Below are 21,306 nucleotides of genomic sequence, written 5' to 3'. Positions count from 1 at the left end.
ATAGCGAAAAAAGTGTTGCGGTTTTGTAAACTACACAGTTGAATTCTCACAACGAAGTATTACTAGAATATGTAATAAGTTTGACGCGCAGCAAAATTAAACTCGATATTTCAACTTCAATCTGAACATTTGTATTCGAACCCATTATTTCGGAATTGATTTCAAAACAAATGATTGAATAGTATGGGCATTTTCTACAATCATTCCTAAGTGAACTTAAATCCGAAATAACGAATTTAAAATCGAAATAACGACATTCTATAAATTTCGACTCCGAACCCATAATTTCGAAATTACGATATTGAAGTAAAAATTTCCCAAAAGAAATATGTGGCCTCTCCGTAGGTAGCTCCCAAACTAATCGTTGGGTAGGTCCAGCACCTCATGGTACGTTTATGCTCGGTCAGCTCCCAGACTATTGAAAGTTACAACTTACAACTGACCTATACATTGTCCGTTTCGCGTGTATACAAAACAATCACTTCGCGCACCTTTATAAATAGGATGCCGCTCTTCGCATCAAACGAAAACTTTTCAGTGTTTTCAGAATTTTCGACCGCTCTGCCGTCGGTTATAAATAGTGATTGCGAATTTGTCGACTTTTATGCGAGTCGTTGTCGCTTCGGCCTTCATGAGACGATCCACTCGAAAGAAATTACTCAGTGAATACTTGAAGGTAGCGTATTTTCGTATCGATTATTCAGAGGGATGTTTTCCCTTGAATTTCAATCGGATTTCAACCACTGCGCGGAATAAGTGACCTCAATGTTATGGGTTTCAAATTTAAATCCCATGCAGTAGCATTGCCCACAGACTGCTACAAAATATTTCAAACTTTGACCTTTATAGAGTTACACTGATTTGGTTCCTTTGTCTGAAGGTAGTTTTTTCAGTATACTATTCCAATGGTGAATTTTTCTAGACGATCTTTATCGAATTATGGATTCTGTCATTCCTATTCCTGCCACTTCAGTATATATACAGTGCGAGTCTCTAACATGGAACAAATTCACTAAATCAAAGGTATTGTTTCTTTTGGACACAGACACGTCGATTAGTATTTTAAATTGCCTTTATTTCAATGCAAAAAATATTATACAGTGTGTCTCAAATATGAGATATGACGTCATCGATAATTTTTTTAATGACAACCCTGTTTTTTTAATGACTTTTATTAAAGGGTTCAACAAGTTGCACATGCCTGCCAAATTTCAATTTTTTTACTCCTTGTCCTTTAAAAGATATTTAACAAACATCATCTAATTCAAAAAATGAATTCAATTCAATAGTCTTTCTTCATCAATCGTTCAAAATGTTGTCCATTCACTAACTGACAGTACCCTAAACGTAACTGAAACTCGTATTGAACATTTCTGATTACTTCGCCGGAAATTAGCCTACACTCCTGTCTTATTCGTTCTTTTAAATCCTCAATATTTGCCGGTTTGGTCTTGAAAACTTTGCTCTTCAAGTAACCCCAAGTCCAAAGGTGTTAAATCCGAAGACCTAGGTGGCCATTCATAGGGTCCTCTTCTGCAAATCCATTTGCCTGGAAACACATCATTCAGGTACTCACGGACAGGTCTTGCAAAATGAGGAGGCCCGCCGCCCTGTTGAAACCAGATGTTTCTATTCGGGACGTCAGCTTCTATAGGACAAGGAAACAAAATAGCCATATTCGGAACAAGGAGTAAAAAATTGAAATTTGGCAGGCATGTGCAACTTGTTGAACCCTTTAATAAAAGTCATTGAAAAAACAGGGTTGTCATTTAATAAAATTATCGATGAAGTCATATCTCATATTTGAGACACACTGTATAATTTTTTTTGCATGAAAATAAGGGCACTTCAAAATATTAATCGACGTGTCCGAGCATTTTTCCGAAAGAAACAACACGTTTGATTTAGTGAATTTGTTCCACTGTATATTGTATATATTGAATTTCATGTTCAGTTTTGTAGTTATTTGTTCGGTTGTGCTTTTTGTAAACTGTTTTGAAGAAAAAATACTTTTATAAGTTTCAATATTTTTAACTTCATACATACATACATTACATATACTGAAAATTGAAATTATGCTTCGAAAGATGCACATTTTCCAGAAGAGGTTTTTGGGAAAGAAGCTTTTTGGCTTTCTATTTCACCATTTGTATATAAAAAATGTGAGAAAATTTCAAAGTAAAGAAGAAAACAATTAAGTTCAAAATAAACTCTTTAGATCATGTACAGAAGTTTCTTTCTGATACAAACTGAAAGAAAACGTTCTTCTAAAACAACTACTTTCACATGACATTGAATTACACGAAAGAAAAAATACTTTCGAAACCACTACTTTCATCCAAAACGAGTATTTTTCTCAAACACCAGAACTGCAATCCTCTTCGCGACTCGTGTTTCACCAAACGTATTAGCATCTTCAGGAGATGAAGAAAACTAATAGTTTCATTCTACGCCAGAGGTTCCAGTTTTAACTTTTATAAACACTTTCATATGAACATTGAGTTATACGAAAGTCACTTCTCACGAAAGTCACCAAAAATTCGTTATGGAATTGAAACAGATATCATTAATAGGAACGTTACACAATATATAAGAAAGAGTTACGATATCAATTCCACTATCATTCTAAATGGCGGACCTCATTATTTCGAAATGATACGTGTGATATATGTGATATATGACAGTTTAGGTTAGGTTAGGTCCAAAGTGAGTGGGTCTATTCGACTCTCCACCGCAACCCTCAAGGGTTTACATTTCTTCACACTCGACCAAATAAACCCAGGTTCTTAACGAAGCCGATTAGTTTACATGGTGAGTGGTCTTTCAGGTCAGATGGTAAGAGTGCGGCTCTGCCAATCTCTGAAAACCTGATTCAGTCCCCAACGGACATGCACAAAGTATGTGCTCTGCTGTTTCATCATTTTCCAAACGGAGACGACACAAACTGTCTTCCGACAGTCCGAGTCTCAAATGACAGTGACCTGTGAGAAGGCCTGTTAGACATCGTAGTTCATTTCTACTATAGTTCAACAACTGTTTGGTATCAAGCTTCGAAGGGTGAATAAACGCTTGGAGTGAGCCAATCCTAGAAGATTCTGCCAGAAGTCCATAAATCATCTCGCCATTCAGGTGTTCAATCATTACAGTACGTGAGGACTTTGAAACGCTTATTTGATTCAATTCCAGCTATATGTTATTGTTCACATTGGAAGGGGTATATTTATTAGGAGATTTTTTTGTCGAGAGTACTTTTTCTTTCATATTATTTAATTTTGATTTCAAAGTAGTTGTTTCGGAAAGGTTTTTTCCAGTTAGTATCTGAAAATAACTTCTATAAATAAATAAATAACAACTTTAATGTGTTTCTTTCAAATTCAATTGCTTTTTAGAGAAGTTAAAAGCAAAAACATATTTTTTTCCAATAAATCATATGCTTTGAATTTAATAATGTTTTTCGCCTAGTTATTGAAATTCTTGTGTTTAAGAAATTTATAATTTTCTAAGGGTTCAGTGAATATATCGGCAATTTGTCTTTCAGAGCTGTAGTACCTAGTTTATGCCGATCACACCTTTGCAGACTTTTCATTTATATAATATCAGTTTGATAGATAGAGATAGAGATAACGTAGAGTTTAATTTTGGTATTTTGACTTATCAACTTATCTATCAAGGACACTCGGCATGTAGTAATTCTTAAATTCAGTGCCAGGAGCGATGCACTCTGTTTTTTATGCTCGATATGGCCACAATTCGTTGCTTTTGTGAATTCCATAGCACTGGTCCATTATATCCTTTTGTGCTTCTTCATGATTCTTTTTCACCAGCAAAGTTACTATCAGCAAATACAATCAGTTCACTGGATATCAAATGAAGTCATCTGCAGTACTAATCAAATAAGGCGGTACCACTCTTAGGAGTGTAAGAACCTACATGAAGGAACATGAGAGAACATGAACATGAGTCGCTGAACACGCAGTACAAGAAGGCCATTTAATACAATGGGAAAAAACTGACGTGCTTCACAACACCCGTCACTATTACACGTCTGAATATCGGAACAACTCCAATAGAAAAAAAGAAATCATAAAACTCGACGAACATGGTATCCAGATCCCCATCGATGCCTCTTCAAACCCGGCACCGCCAAAGCCAAACAGGAGAGTTTTCCCCACTTCCCACTCTCTATGAATACCAATGTCATACGACATAGGATCTCAATCAACGTATTACCTACTAACAACCACCACTGGAGATGCCCATCGTAGTAATAGCCGAAACGTTCGGAACTCGGCGGCCCCACTCGGATGAGTGAATATCAATGAATATTATCAACTAAAGCCTCCGGCGTGTCTGTTCATTTGTATGTATATCTGCCTGTATGTCTGCCTGAACTAAACTCAAATTTGAACTTAAGAATCAACGAACGGTTCATCATACGATTTTTACCAACGGACTGAGTGATTCAAGAGAAGGTGTGTTTTCATCGAAAACGCTGCCTGATCCTTTTGGAGTATAACAAAACAATAAAGTATATGTTGTTCTTCTTTCATAGGTCTATGAAAAAGTCTCCAGTGGTATATGTCTATCCTTTAAGAAAAGCTTACTATGCTCATTTTAATGTTTGAAATAATGGTACCATACCATGAAGTAGTTTGAAGCTCTTTAAGTTCCATGCACACTGCGACAGGGCGGCACAAGACGGAAAATGCCGGGACGGGAGCATAACGTGAAGTTTCGTCTCTTTCTATAGTTTTTATGTGGGGGCGCGTCTTCTTTCTGTCCTGGCATGCGCCTGTCCGTTGCCTGCCTTAATGCGCACCCCACCATAAGAAACTATAGAAAGAGAAACGAAACTTCACGTCATCTTCCCGTCCCGGCATGTTTCCGTCCTGTGCCGTCCTGTCGAAGTATGCATGGTCGGTAGCCGGGCGGTTCGACGTGGGTGCTTTGTTCATTTAGTCAATCGGCCGATGTGTGAGTCGATGGTTCAAGCCCCAGGCTGAACGCTCGATTTTCACTTGTTATCGCCCAACCCGTGTCAGAAATCACACGTTTAAAGTTAAGACCTCGTTCGTCCTTAGCTCGCATAAGTTTCGACTTCTGAGGGTTGTCGTTCGTAGGGTTGTGATATCTGGTTAACGAAAAAAACATATTTTAAACATATAACTTTAGACGAAATCGATATTAATCCTCATAAAATAAATATGTTAGTTACTTCATGCATTTTATGCATTAGATGGGCGATAGAGGACTATCACATCATTGATCATATACCCTATTCTGGGAGGTTCCCGGATGTTGAACGTTTTAGACTACTCCTAGAACATTTCAGAATGTTCCAGGATTATTTTGGATTCTTTCAGAATTTTTTCTAGCTCTCATAATGCCATGAGCGTGCCTTTCAGGTGGAACGAGCACTTTTTAATGAATGGGGGTAGGAGGCTACCACATCATAGAACTCCCTTCATCGTTGCACAATGATATGGGAAGTTTCCGAACATTCCACCACATTGCAGAATGTTCTGGGATGTTGTGGAGTGTTGTAAACTGCTCTCAAACACGTGAACCTTTTTCATGGACAATCTGCTGCGACATTATGTCATAGAAAAGTAGACATATGTGCCAATTGTGCGAAGCCTGGACGAGTAGGATCACCAATTTTGGCAAAATTGGTGATTCTATTCGTGCCATATACTGCTGTACGGGTGTCTGTAGTATTCCGTCTAATGTCCACTATTGATGGTTCACTGTGATTCCACACTGCATAGAGATTGCAACAAGTAATTATTCGTTCCACAATCACTCAAGTTCAAACTCTACAGTGTGAAGTTGTTGGTGACATTTAGTTCATCTCCAAAACTTTCTTTCGCAGAAAATCTCTTCAAATATTAATTATTCACATTCGTGGATTGATAGAGATATTTTGTTTTTTGGAGAATTCTGGGGCGCCTTGCTGCACATTTTCCATGAAACGAGGGGCAAATTTTTGAATTTGATTCATTCATTTATTTAAGAAATTGTGTTTACTATTCAATTTACCGACCTCAATTACTTCTGCTAGTGCTAGTGCCACTCTTCATACTAGAATGATGTCCTTAATGTATGCATCATTTTCAAGATACTCATCTTGTGTTAGATAAAATGAACATTGTATTACATGAAACACGTGTTACCGATATTTTTCAACCCGCTGTTAACCTTCCCATATCAAATTGGGGTTAATGAAACAGTTTGTGAAAGCATTAGACAAAGAAGGAGATTGTTTCAAGTATCTTTCTGAAAAGTTTCCTGGTCTATCCGATGCTAAACTAAAAGAAGGAGTCTTCGTTGGGCCTGACATAAGAAAACTTTTAAAAGATGAAAACTTTGTCACTAAAATGGAAATGAAAGAAAAAAATGCCTAGAATTCATTTAAATTTGTTATAACAGGCTTTCTTGGAAACAAAAAAGACCCAAACTACAAAAATTTGCTTGCTGAATTGATACAAAACTACAAAATGTTGGGATGCAACATGAGTGTCAAAGTCCAATTCCTTCACTCACATCTGAACTACTTTCCCGAAAATCTATGGGCTGTAAGTGAGGAATAAGGAGAACGGTTCCATCAAGACATAAAAGAAATGGAACGCAGATACCAAGGTCGGTGGAATGTTAACATAATGGCAGACTACTGTTGGATGTTAAAAAGGGAAAATTCACAAGAACACAGCCGAAAAAGTACCAAAAGAAGCTTTGACGGAAAAAGAAAACGTTTTTACAAATACTTATAATCATTTCGCAAACACTTGTGTATCACTATTATGCTTAGTTTAGCTATGTAGCATTGTTTTTTTGTTTTTACTTCATGTTGAAATAATAAAAATAAATTCACAATTACTCGGTTTTTTGCACTTTTTCAATTATTTCATCTTTATTCTGTAGGCAAACCTTACATGATAGATAAAAACAAATGTCATTTTTGAAATCAGCGCAAAAAACTACATAAAGATCGGTTAACGAAATCAAAACATTTTTTGAAAATTTTTTTTGCAGACCTGTGTTATTTGTAATGGAGATGGATTTTTCGAGAAAGACAATATTAGACAATTCATCGAGTTATCTCAAAACAGGAAGACTACCTGAAATTGAAGCAGCAATTCCACTTCAAATTGCGATTCTTTTTCTCCATAGAAGAAAAGACACATTGCTCTATTATCGAGTGTAGTATTATAGATCGTTCATTAAATTTCTCTAACGAATTCCAATGCCCGTTGACAAACAGTTCCAAATGTCTTGTAACTGCGTAAAAAGTTTGTTGTTCTTTCAAATTTTGATATTTTTGTTGTTTATTATTTCCGCCAAGTTCTGCCAGCCATATCGGAAGATTTGGAGTAAGACGAAACATGGGAACTAGGAACAGTGTAAGTACTGGCAAAATCCCAGGCGACGAGTGTCCCGAATTTCTAAGCTGTCAACAACGACATACCATCAGGATGGTTTTCATCTTCAAAACTAACACCGGATTTTAAAATTGTTGGAATTTTTGCAGAATTCATAGCTCGCTTCATAAGATCATCTATAGCATGGTGATAGAAATAATTATCTGCACTCAATCTGAAACTTAGTCCGTGTACTTCTCTATCGTTAACTGTTTACAAAAATGCGGTATACAAACTATGGATCCCAAACGTAAACCTATCGCAATTCTATAAGACTTATCATCAAGAAGGGTACCAGGTACCAGAATACTTCGAAGAAACCGCCTTTATACAAGCTTTTTTAGTTACTGATATAGCTGATTCAAGCAATTTCTTCGAAACTATTTCCGGCCCCAAGCTTTCTGGACTTTTTCGTACATATTCGGTAATTTGAGTTTGGTTTCGGAGGTCCATAATTGTTCTTCCTCCTCAAAAAGGGAATCTGTTTGAGTTAAAATCGTCTCAGGAAGAATTGTCCCTACTAAATTGTTCACACTATGCGCTGATTATAGGAAAGCTGGAAGAGCTGAGATGATGCTCATCTGAGAAGATGAGCAAACCACCAAACTTTCTTGATCGACTAGTAGAGTAGCTCTGGCCCACGTTGCATCTTCCACAAATTGTTATTAGTGATATTTTTTAGGGTCTGTCGAAAAACTATGAAAAATTCCTGACATTTTATTCCACTGTGCCATGTTGGAAAGCATCTCAACTTTGGTACTGTAATAGAATTCATCAACGAAAAAATCCAATATGTACTGGAACGCTACTAAGACGAAAGAGATTCCTCAGATAATGGTGGTCGAAAAAGGGGCCAGTTTGATATGGTTTTTATTTTTATGCCCGGACCAATTATCTTGAATTCTGCCAATGCATTCATGTTGGTATTTTCTAGAGGAATCATTTCACATTTTTGAAAATTTGATTTCAAGCCAACATATTTTATGTTAAGTTGGAAATTTCATCAGCGTTGCCTGATTCAACTGCTAGTATCTAGATGATGGCTCTATTGATTAGGTCATCATCTAGATACTAGCAATTAAATCCACATTTTATAGATTTCATCAATTTTTCGAATTTTGTATTTCAGTTTTGTGAACTGTTCAGTGAAAATCTTACAATAAAGTGTTGGTTAAATACGTTATAGATTTTCCTCAAGTATCGGCTAATTCCATCCATCATTCCATTCATAAAAACTTCCTCTTATTTATTTGTGTGATATGTTGTTCATTCACCATTCCAATCCACATTGAATTTAATGTTAGTCTTCTTCATTGAAAAGTCAAAGTTTTTTTCACAAAACGTCAAATTTGAGAATTTCCAGAATATAATTTACTTCTATCTAAGTTTCTTTATAATTTTTACTGTCTAATAAACTAAAAGTATTTATTGATTGAAAAAGTCACTCGATATAAATTTTATGGACTTTAAACTTACTGCAGTCTTGAAATTATAAAATTTCAGCTTTTGTAAAAAATTATTTTGAAATCCAATTCATATTTAAAATGCCAGCTTATTGATTTTCAGTTACTTGACTGAATATTTGTTCAAAACGTTTCAATAGGTACATTCCGAAAAGTTTCCGAGATAATAGAACTGCAAATCGACGGACTATGAATCGAGTAACCGTGGAATATATTGAATTTTGCATTCATTATAATTCAGTATTTCGCATCAGTTTGTCTTTGATAACCCTATTCATTTCATAAATGAACTTGTGTGTCAAAAAAATTAGAACTCGTACAGCCCATTCATTAATTGTTTTACCTGGTTGTTTTTTCGCTTAATAAAACTTCAGCATTTCGCCACGAATGAAGGTAGGTCTATACCTACTATTAGAGCCAAAATGTTCATTGAATACATCTACTAATAAAGTTTTGTCTTCTCGTGCCTCTGATATACATAGATTGTATACTATATAGATAATACATATACATATAGTATATTATACATATAGTACATAATACATATGTATAATACATAGATTGTATAATATAATCTATATGGATCTGCCGACAAGAAATGTAGAAAGATAAATCGCTGTTTTTATGAAGCACTAATTTCGTTGGTAAGAAACTTAGGCACAAAATGGGCCAGTCACTTGCTCCTAGTTCGTTCAAATGTCCAATGAGTTGTGTTGCATACATTTTATTCACGTTATTTGCCAAAATCCTCATTGCCAATGTTAGGAATTTACTAATTTTACTAGGCAAATGAAACAACTTCTGCATACTTGCGATGCACTGTTGATACCTTTGGTGTAGAAATAAATATTACTGGAGTTTTATCCCAACACCAAACCGTTATTTTAACACTTCAACATGTGTTTCAATCACCAAGTGATCATCTTCAAGAGGAAGATTAAACTGATTAAACCGGTTAATCTTCCTCTTGAAGAGGATCACTTGGTGATTGAAACAAGTGTCGAGGTGTTAAAAATGACGGTTTGAAATATTCTTAACTTCTGCATATTTTGATACTCAACTGACTTCAGAGAAGTCAGACCACAAGTTTGGTTTCGTTTGAATGTGTGGGCTGGAATTTATAACCACCGAATAGTTGGACCTCATTTATTCTCTGATACTTTGAACAGGAAAACCTATCTTCGGTTCTTAAGAAACGAGTTCGAAGAATATATGGATATGTTTTCCCCTGTTAGTTATTACAGCTGCTGGTTTTAGCATGATGGAGCTCCTTCACACAATGAAGTAGCAGTTTGTGAATATTTGCACCAAATATTTCCTAATAGGCTGTTAGGAAATTCTGGGGTGGCCGGCAAGGTCACCTGACCTTACAGTTTTGGATACTTTCTTGTGGGGCACAGAATATATGGGTAGCATACCATCACGCAATTCAGGTCTATCAGAAGAAGGGATATTGTTAGGGCTGTTTTTAATTTGAGACGACGAGCTCGCTTATGTATTCAAAAGGAAGGCCATCATTTAGAACACTTGTTGTAATACTTTTTGTGCATTTTTTAACAAGCTCATGATTCCATTCCTGGTTGTTGAAACGCACCGTACTTTGCCTAGTGTTTGTCCAAAATACCGAATAATGTTCCACCCGGCTGTTGTCTCTCCGGTAACAATTCAAAATAAATTTGTGCTGTTTCCGTACTCTTCCTATGAAATTTATAATAACGTTTCAACATATCTCGTTTTTCTTCATGAGAATGAGGGCATTTCGAATCAAGTATTTGTGCAAACTTATGATGTCTGATGAGTTCTGACAACTAGTGTTCATTAAACAAAATTTTTCGATGGAGTCATGACCATCTCAGATTAAGTTGTTTTTTCTTATACCTGTGGTTTCAAAAGAGCAAATCATAACAAATTATACATCAATGAAATCAGAACGAGAATCACTATTTTTCTTTGTAAAAAAAACAATATGGCGCCCATGATAGAAAAAAGTTGATGATGATTGCCAGAAGATGAAACGTCGGATAGTTAATCTGAACATGAAAACGTATAGCTGAAAAATATTAACAAAAATTTCGATTTTTTGTTTTTTCTGGATATCTCCGGAAATACTTGGAATTTTCCAAGTTTCAAAACCGTACTTTATCAAGCACAAAAAACTTTGTCCCAACTTTGCCACAATTTAAGTTTTGACATATCTCCTGTAGTTTAGGAGATCCCAATAGTGGGGGTCGAATTTGAATTACCCTGTAGAATTAACAAAAACGTCATTGACCTCATCGATACTTTTCAGATGATCTGGAATATTTTTTTTCCAATCTGAAATTACTTTATTTTCAGGGTACGCCACATTTTTTTCGAGTAATTTTGTTGAAACTGGAAAGTAAAAAATGCCTTATTTTCGTTTTCTATTGCTTTATTTACATAATTTCGCATATCTTTTTAGAATCTGAAACTATTATCTACTTTGTCTTTCTATATTTCAGTAAAGCCTTATCTCTTGTTTTCATCATAACTCTTATTGTGTCTGTCAACCATGGTGTCCTTTGTTTGGTTACTTTTGCATATACTATGGGAGCATGTTTATCAAATTAATTATTTAAACTGTTAACAAGAAATGATACTCCCTCATCAACACTACTCTGGTCAAAAATACGAAATAAGGGAATTTGAAACAAATCCCGCTGAAAATCATGTTTGTTAAAATACTTGAAGCTACGATATTCAACAAATTTTGAGATTGGTATACTTCAATCATACCTTCTTCTGGAATATTCTTTAAGGCAGCAGTGATTTCATACTAGAGAGATTTCAGTAGATTGTGATACATATTTTGCTTTTGCTGCAGAAGAATTTTGGGCAAGGCTGATTATTGAGACATCCTACCCTTGAGAAGTCGAATAAATCGCTTCCTATTTTATTCCTGGCTGTACTTAATCATATATCATGTCATATTGTACTCGTATCGTTCATATTATATCATAGTAACCCTTCAGCGGTGGCGCCAAAGTTCATTACACGAGTATGGCACTTGTTCGATTAGATCAATTTATTTATTGATTCCTGTAAAATCATATGGACAATCATACATTTTTTCTTCATGAATACAAGAAATAATGTATTATTTCACTATAAAATGAAACGTTATCTCAGTTAAAATATCTTACTGTGAAATGAAAACAAAAAATGAGAACTTCTGATGTGTAAATATGAAAGATTGAATTTATAATGTTTCATTCAATAACGTACACGTGCTACATGAAACTTGAATGTGCTTCAGACCAATAGATTTTTTGCAAATTCTGCAGCTGAATCTTGTTTTCTTATCCATCTGTTTTGTACCTGGGGCAAGATTTTCTACAAGGGCTGTAGTAGATGTCCCAGCTACTTCTTGTCTACGTTCCCGAAGAGCAGGAGGCATTTTTTTTTCGAGAGAGCATCGATTTAGATGTTTTTCATTCAGATTTAGTGCCAATTGTTTGAGAAACATTCGTCTCATTGCACTAGATTTTTCTATATTATTTGCAACATGTATAATTTTTTAATTTATTCCTGCTATATTGAGTAAGGCATAAAATATGACAACTGGCCATCTTCTACTATTCCTTGATACATCATAAGAACTCGCAACTTGTCTACATTGTCAACCCCACCTTTGGTGAAATTATAGCAGGTTATGATCTCTGGTTCACACATTGGTACTGTTTCAGGATCTATAGCATCCTCGTGGTGTATAAACTGGATGCAAGAACGACATTTCTATATTTATTTGGTACATACGATACAGTTGTTATATCTTCTGTAAAACCAAATAACGAAGAGTACAAAGGGCGTGATGTGGTCTGCACAAATTCTGGCAGGAGTTCCCTCTTGTTTTTTCTCAGAGTTCCAATATATGTTAACCGGTGCCGGTGGTGACGCAATACAGAATGGATCAAATCAAAACTAATGAACCAGTTACCACAAGTTAAATTTCTTCCAGTCCATCGACTGATAGGGTCTATTAGTCAATGGACAATGCTATACGCATCATTTTGCTCACTATATGGGTCTTCTGGCTGCGTACCAACGCATACTTTGATTTCATTTTTGTTGGGTTTCTTTGGCATGTATTGTTTGAAACCACATCTTCCACGGAAAGCTTTTAGATTTCATTGATTATGGCATATTTTCCAATGACGTAGGCGGATTTGCAGTTCTCGACAAATTCATCAAATGAACTACGAATTGATGTCAGCTTATCAATTTGTCTTCTTTCTTCTCTAGTTTGAAGATCATCAAATCCCAAATGCCTGAGACGAAACTTGAAACGATGTTCTGACATGGTTAGCCAAAATCTCTCAATGCCTGTGCCTTTCCTATTCCAAAGTTCTTAAGTACTACGATGACTACTTTTTAGACTCCCTGCTAAATATAAAAGTCCCAGTAGACCTGTTATTTCGATATTATCTGTTGGTTTTGGAATTCTGTCTCTGGTATACTTTTCCGATTCGCTCCTGATATGTCCAATTGTATTGTCTACAATGATCTGCAAAATACCTTTTGCGACGAAAAGAGCCAAGCATTCCGAAGCCAAAGCATTCAATTCCTTTGACCCCAGGTAGTCGCAAAACAATATTTTCTTTCCTCGTTCTAACATTTCTGGAGAGACAATGTTTCCTCCATTTGGTTTCTACATCTTTTCCAGTGAAAGAAGGAATTCTTGCTCTTTTCGGTGGAGATACCTCTTCCTCTGACACATCTGCTTCCTGTTCAGTTTCTCTGTCTGAATTTCTTTCCTGTATGAATTTATCTTCTTTGCTTAGTTCTTCTTGGTCATCTGGTTCTTTGAGTGATTCGGTTTCTTCCCATAATCCAATCAATATTTCATGCTCTTTTTCGTAACTCATTTTGAATACCTATGAAGAATGAAATTCAGATGCCAAGATGGCAAAACATGAAAAAATACTGACTAGCACGAAAACAAGAAAACGTGAGCAGTGGCGCTGGGTCTAATAGACTCGAGGCAGATATTTGTCAAGTACCCCAAATGATACACCTTCTACAGTCGGTGGTACGATTATTGGAGCTAAAGTTAGGAAAATACCTGTAACTCCAGTTGTCTAGCGTTTCTGTGCGAGAAATGTCAAGTGAAAACGATGGATTCGGGTCTGTCAGACTGGGCGCCACCGCTGAGGGGTTAATCATCATATCATATCTTCGACCTCCCATAGCTCTTTTTGATTAGTTATTTTTAAAAATTGATAATTTTTTTTCAAACAGGGAGTGCAAGTAACCATCATCCACCACCATGAATTTGATGTTCAGGAAGAACTTTCGGGATCAAAAATCCGGCACCTTAGTGGGCAAAGGGGTGAAAACCAGCGTTGGCCGTCATACAAGTAAGAGAACAAGTAGAGAACAGGGATATACTGCTATGGAGGAGCATCACTATAGAACGCACTTATTTTTTAGTCCACCACGATGTAGTTACAGTCCGGGAGAAGAAGATGGTAATTTGCACACCCTTACACTCTTTCACGACACCGAAGTCCTTTTGCCTCTTCACTTATTTATTGCATTTTCATTGTTAATTTCTGGTTGAATTCTATTCAATATTGGGAATATCATTGTAATTCTTACAAAATGACATTGATACTGATCGGTCTCTATATCTTTCGGGGATATTCTTTGAATTTGTAGCACACTTAAGATTTGTCAACTCAGCTTACCCATTGATTTTACCGACAAGATACATAACATGAAAATTATTTATTGTCCAATTCTTCCAGTACAGTTTCTCTATGGAGAAATTAGTCAAAAATGAAAAAAATTTAAAACTTCTACATTAGTATCAACTTCCTTTTTAAATATTACTTGAGTTTTTTCCCAACACCAAATAGTTATTTTTAACACCTCGACACGTGTTTCGATCACCAAGTGATCATCTTCAAGAGGAAGATAAAACTGGAAACTTCGCGAAACTAAAGCTATTTATGCTATACAGATATATCATACAGGTAAACCATACAGGTATACCACCCTAAACTAATTTTACAATTAGCCTTATCTATTATATTTTACAATATGTCCTTATGTAATGTTTAAATGCAGCACATTGCTGACACGATGGGGCGCATTGATTTTCCCGGTTTGTGGATTTTTGGGAGGCAATATAGTTTCGACACCGTTGGGTTTGAAACTTGTAACTTCCGTTTCAGTTGAGGGGTAAGAATGTTGTCGCATTTCTTGAGCACGTCTTTTCTTTGGCAATCATCTTTGGTAACAGGTGTCAGCTATTGGAGCTCCTACCTACCAAATAACAAAGTGGCTCACTAAGGAATTTGAAACCTTGTCTATTGCGGAACCAGGTTTTAGCATAAAAAACTCTTTAGAGTTCATACAACATACAAAAAACATGGTTCTGCAAGAAAGTGAGACTTTGGTTTATTTTGATGTTAGTTCCCTATTTCCTAGCGTCCCAATTCCACAGACCTTGCAATATCAGGGAATTACTAGAGAAAAATAATTTCAATGATAACAAAATCGATGAATTCGTTTCTCTTACTAATGTGTGTATGAAACAAAATCGGTTCCAGGTAGAAGGTTACTTTTATGAACAACAGGAAGGAACGGCAGAGGGAAATCCCTTGTCCCCCTACCTGACAGACCTGTTCATGAGCAGATTCGAAATGGAAACCAAAGGAAAGTCAAAGTATTTTCCTAGGATTTGGGTAAGGTATGTGGATGATATTTTCGCGATATTCGATACCAAAAAATCGAATTTTGAGGACTTTGTTTCCTTTTTAAATAATAGATGTCCATTAATAAAATTCACGTATGAGTTAGAAAATAAGGGACAACTACCATTTCTTGACGTTTTGGTAATGAGGAGCCAATATGCAGGGTTAGAATACGATATATTCAGAAAAGAAACAAGCACGTACAAATATATTCCTGACAGTTCACATCACTGTGGACAGCACAAACGTGCTGGGTTTTGACTTTCCCTCTAACACATGATAGGTTCACAAAAGAAAAATGTACAATACAGGAAATAGCAGCCACTAACGGTTTCCCGAGGGGTATTGTAGATGACATAATAAGGAAGAAGAAGTTTAGGTTAAGAATGAACGAAATCTCGACTTTCAGAAAGGACAAAAACCAAGATAAATACATCTCAGTTCCATATCACCAATATATGAAGAACTCTGGAAAGATTTTCAAGGAACTAGGTATGAAGGTGGTTTTTAAAACAAGTCATACACTACAGAGCCTTTTACGAAGTTCAAAAGACAAAGTTGAGAATTCGGAAAAGTCTGGAATTTATAAAATTAAATGTAAGGACTGCGATGTAAAATATTATGGAGAGACAAAAAGATCTATTGAAGTGAGATATAAGGAACACATAGCATACTTAAAATATGGAAGACCTGAAAAATCAGCAGTCGCCCATAATATTTTGCAACAAAACCATTCCATAGACTTCAGTTCATTAAGATTAGCTAACGACAACAGGCAACTATAGTCCGTTCATAATTTGTCGATAGAACAAAATGAGGGCCCAAGTCATAAAACGGTCGTAAAACTCGTAAAATCATAGGCGGAGGTTCCTGAGGTCTTTATTCATTAAATATAAAGCTTCAGTTTATATTCGAAACTTGCCTTGAAAGGGTGAAGTTGTTACGAACGAAAATAATTTTTGGTTTAGTACATTTTTTAATCGCATTTAATTTACGGCTCGCTGGTGTTTCGGCGTCTACGGCAGTAATTAACGTCTCTAATATTTATTTTGCGAATTTTGTGCAGTGCGTGAGTAACTTTTTTTCATATTCCTACAAACATATACGTACCTTTCGTTCCTGCTTGTTTTGTTTGATTGCTTGCGATGGCTTCGTCATCATCATCAACATCATCAAGTTTTACACCGGTACTGTTGCGTACAGTCAGTAAGTCTGTCTATTCACCAAGAGAGAAGACTATTGTTTTGAACGTTCACGATGCTCTGGTTTCTCAGAATCCCACAAACACTGTTCAGAACATAATCAAGAGTTGTGCCAACATGACGGGCGTAGGGGAGTCAACAATATATAGGTTCCTATCAGAAAATAAAAAAAAGGTATAGCTAACTCAAATACAAACGAATACTTAAAGAGGGGGGAGAAAACCTATTGAAATTGATGAATTTGCCAAAAATGGTATTCGAAGGAAAATTCACGAATTTTTTTACAAAAAAGAAATACCCAACTTAAACAAAATTTTACAAGAAGTTAGAGACGACCCGGATTTACCTCATGTCGGACGAACCAAATTGTGGCAAGTTTTAAAAGAATTAAATTGCCGGTGGGAGAAATCAGACCGAAAATCACTTTTGATTGACCGGGAAGAGATAATATGTTGGAGAAGAAAGTATCTAAGATCTATACGAAAATTTCGGGCTGAAGGAAGGCCAATTTACTATCAGGACGAAACGTGGGTAAACGCAGGTCATACTCTCACAAAAATTTGGACAGATAAAAATATATCAAACTCCAGGCAAGCCTTTATGGAAGGTTGGTCTACTGGTATTTCCCCACCCTCTGGTAAAGGCAGTAGATTAATAGTTTCTCACATTGGCAGTGAAAAAGGATTTGCTAAGCATGGTTTGTTGGAATTTGAATCCAAAAGCACAAAAGACTATCACGAGGAGATGACAGCTGATGTTTTCGAAGAGTATTTTGAGCAGATGATTGAACATATACCACCAAACTCAATTATAGTATTAGATAATGCACCTTATCATTCACGACTAGTTGAAAAACTTCCAACGACTGCGTGGAAGAAACAGGATATCATTGACTGGCTGCGGAATAAGTCCCTGCCTTACGAAGATGGAATGGTTAAAGCAGAACTTTTAAAAATTGCCCGGCAACACAAATCTAAGTTCAAGAAATATGTAGTTGACAAAATGGCGGAAAGACGAAACATCACAGTCCTTAGACTTCCACCCTACCACTGCGAATTAAATCCAATTGAACTCATTTGGGCACAAATGAAAAGCTATGTGGCTAGAAAAAATACGTCATATAAAATACAAGCTGTACGTGAATTGTTATATGAGTCTTTACAACATATTACAGAACAAAATTGGCGAGATGCAGTAAGACATGCAATAGAAGAAGAACAAAAAAATGTGGGATCTTGACAATATAATTGATGCGACTGTAGAGACACAACCGCTAATTATTGACCTGCAAGACGACTCGGATTCCGAAGATAATCCTGTTTATTTTGAATTTGAATAGTTTTGTAAGTAATCGTAGTTTATATCATTTAAAAATAGGTATTAATTAAATAAATGTATCTTTTACAAATTGCAAGTAACTTATTATTATTGAATAAAATAAAGACATTTTTTTAAACTAAAAATACAGTTTACAGTACCTACAGTTTAAGAATATTAATATATTTATTTATTTAAAGTAACTAATGTTTTAATCATATACTCTACGACACTGGTCACTCATTTCCACTCAAAATACCTACATAATCGGATTAAAAGTTTTATAGCTGTATTGTATTTCTTCAGATACAAGGTGGGTTAGTCGAAAACATCTTAAACTGCCAGTTTTAGTTTGGTTTTTGTTATTATATCATATTAGCTGTCCTCTCTGTATTTCAGTTCTCTAATGAGGGTCAAACTTGCAGTGAGCTATCAACAAATTATGAACGGACTATAGATGCCTATGAGAGTGTAGAAATAAGTAAACATAATAATATTATAAATTACGGTGACGGACCAATACCAATATGTTAAAATAATATTGTTGGGTTTACTGATCACTAAGTACATAAGGACACATTGTAAATATATTTAGATAGGCAATATTGTGAAATTAATTTTTATATAGCTGAAAATTGTTTTATATATAGCTATAACATTTGAACATTACATAAGGACATATTGTAAAATAATAGATAAGGCTAATTGTAAAATTAATTTAGGGTGGTATACCTGTATGGGTGGTATACCTGTATGATACATCTGTATAGCATAAATAGCTTTAGTTTCGCGAAGTTTCCAGTTTTATCTTCCTCTTGAAGATGATCACTTGGTGATCGAAACACCTGTCGAGGTGTTAAAAATAACGATTTGGTGTTGGGAAAAAACTCCAGTAATATTCATTACTACACCAAAGGTTCCAAACAGTAATCATAAGTTCCTTTTTTAAGCAAAAAAACAACCCTGAAATGAAATTATAGTGAAAGAAAATACAAGTGAAAAATAGAAGAATTAAACAAAAAATAAAAAATTAAGAGATTCCAAGCCAAGGTACAAGATACAAATCATTTTATATAGAATTAGACAATGGAACTAATGAAATTCAGAAGTAGACTAACTAGACTAATGTTCGAATAAATATAGGGCGTAGGAAATTCAGAGAACGATAGGGATAAAAAAATTCTTATACCTGAAAAACTAATATGAGAGACCACTTCTAACATAATTCACACGAATAACATAAAAATTACGAAATTTCCCAGATTTAGTCAAATTTTGTGATTTTCATCTCAAATTTGTTTCAAATATTGTTATCCCCTGAAGTAGTAGAGATTTCTATATTTTGAAGATTTCAAATATTGAATAGAAAATTATCAAAATACTATTGTTTTCGTTATTCTAAAATGTGCATTGCATTGTATATTACACACGGAAATCGGTCTGAAAAAATTTTAATGGTTTGCATGGAAAACGAAATAGATTTGAAATAATTTTACCCGAGAAGGTTTGAAAATATTTTGTACGAATTCAATAATTTATAATGTATAGATAATATTTGTTGTCATCAAAATTCCCAATAATTTTCATTTTCACTTGTCATATTAGCATATTAGTATTGAATAGCTGAATGCTAGGTAATGACTTTTTCATTCCATGATTTTTAAGACCATGTGTGTAAGACATAGGACAACTATAGGATTTGAGTTAGTGAACCAATGAAAATGAAGCAAGGTCTTTTCTTACACTTGGCGTTCAGAAAAAAAAAACTTTCAGGCCTGTCGATTCTGAGGGGAAATTTTTCTAAACATATTTTCAATGTTGTCACTTCCATCTCTTCTATGATCAGGGTTCAAGCGATACTTAGATTGAAAGGTCATTGATTGATTTTTTATACGCTTTGTACATTTTAAAATTTGTAGCAATATGTATATGAAAGAAAGTCTGACTTTTTTTTCGTTAAAGACTACTTGTAATTAGTATAGTGCTGAACAAGAATTGTTTTACTTGTTTTTTGCTGTTGATATTGACATACATTCTGGGATATATTGAGATCTTTTCTGGTAGACGGACCAATAGACTGGTCCGCATTTTCACCAGATTTAAATCTTTAGATTTTTTGATGGGTCACTAAAAGTTTACTATTTATAAACTAGTATCTCTAGATGGTTAACTTATTATTGCCGAAGAAGTTCCGAAATCTCTATTACTGTCTTTGTTATTAATTTTCATTATCCTGTTTTCTATAGAGTTAAAACTACCTTTTATCAAAGGGGTCGACGACATAATAGGAAGAAACCTGAGTAGACAAAATATCTGAACCATCTATAAACCAAAATAAACGTTTTCACCTTCCACATTCTGAAAAATATGAAACTATAATGGAGAAATTTATACAGGTGTAGAAAGGGCAAACTTTTTAGTTAGGTTAGGTTAGGTTGATAAGTTAGGGTAAGGTTGCTCAAGTCGTACCCCCTAAGAAACTATTACTGTAATAATAAGTGCAATAGAAATAAAACAAAATCTACTGCAATTACCGAATCTTTATTAAGTTACTTCTTAACTGAGAATCATGAAAACATAAACTTACTTTATCAAAACAGGTATTTTAGCGCTTTTCAAAAATGTGCTATCAGTATGATTAAGGCACCTAGTCGTCTAACTTGTACCTCCTACAGCCTTTGTCGTACTTAGAAAGTATTTTTTGTCAACATACAATAAACTTTTATGATAATCTTTTATAAACAAAGATCACAAGAACAACTAAAAATTAGAAACAATCAGGCTAAGATCAAATTTTTTTGGTTATTAATGGCTTACAAAGTTGAAGATAAATTACTAACTAAAAAACACAGAAAATGAAATCATATTAAAATCTCTTAAAAAACAAAACAACGCTTAGAAAATTTTTGAGTTTGAACACAGATGATTATCACATAAACTTAGAATATGAAATTATAATCTCTCAAAAATAGTAGTTAATACTTAAAAAATTATTATCATCAAATACAGATATCACAAACAGATTTGTTTATTTTGTTTTCAACGGTGGCTCATAGGTCATGTATTCAACCTTTACATTTTATACACTGGATCATGTTTTCTACATGATCTTTCTCACATATTTTACATAGCCATGATTCTTTACCTTTTTTGTTTTTCTGTTTTTTGCTTGATTTATCTGTATTCC

General features: G+C 34.8%; 1 protein-coding gene across 6 annotated transcripts in view; it reads left to right on the top strand.

Moving 5' to 3' along the window:
* Positions 1–519: 519 nt before the first annotated feature.
* LOC111514913 (uncharacterized) overlaps positions 520–21,306 on the top strand; it is a 99,732-nt gene continuing 78,945 nt past the window's right edge. For 3 of the 6 annotated variants that reach the window (XM_074177169.1, XM_074177168.1, XM_074177167.1), the window contains exons 1-2: positions 520–676; positions 14,141–14,259. In XM_074177169.1, coding sequence (XP_074033270.1) covers positions 14,169–14,259 — 91 coding nt within the window. In that variant the 5' untranslated portion in view covers positions 520–676; positions 14,141–14,168. Of the gene's footprint in view, positions 677–14,140; positions 14,371–21,306 lie in introns of all 6 variants that reach the window. The other 3 variants (XM_074177166.1, XM_074177165.1, XM_074177164.1) reach the window with 1 other exon arrangement.

This window comes from Leptinotarsa decemlineata, unplaced genomic scaffold (assembly GCF_025532065.1).
Source record: "Leptinotarsa decemlineata unplaced genomic scaffold, Ldec_3_MD MMD2_tig00002159_RagTag_RagTag, whole genome shotgun sequence".
NCBI classification, from domain to species: domain Eukaryota; kingdom Metazoa; phylum Arthropoda; class Insecta; order Coleoptera; family Chrysomelidae; genus Leptinotarsa; species Leptinotarsa decemlineata.
This window is presented reverse-complemented; position numbering and strand designations above follow the sequence as displayed.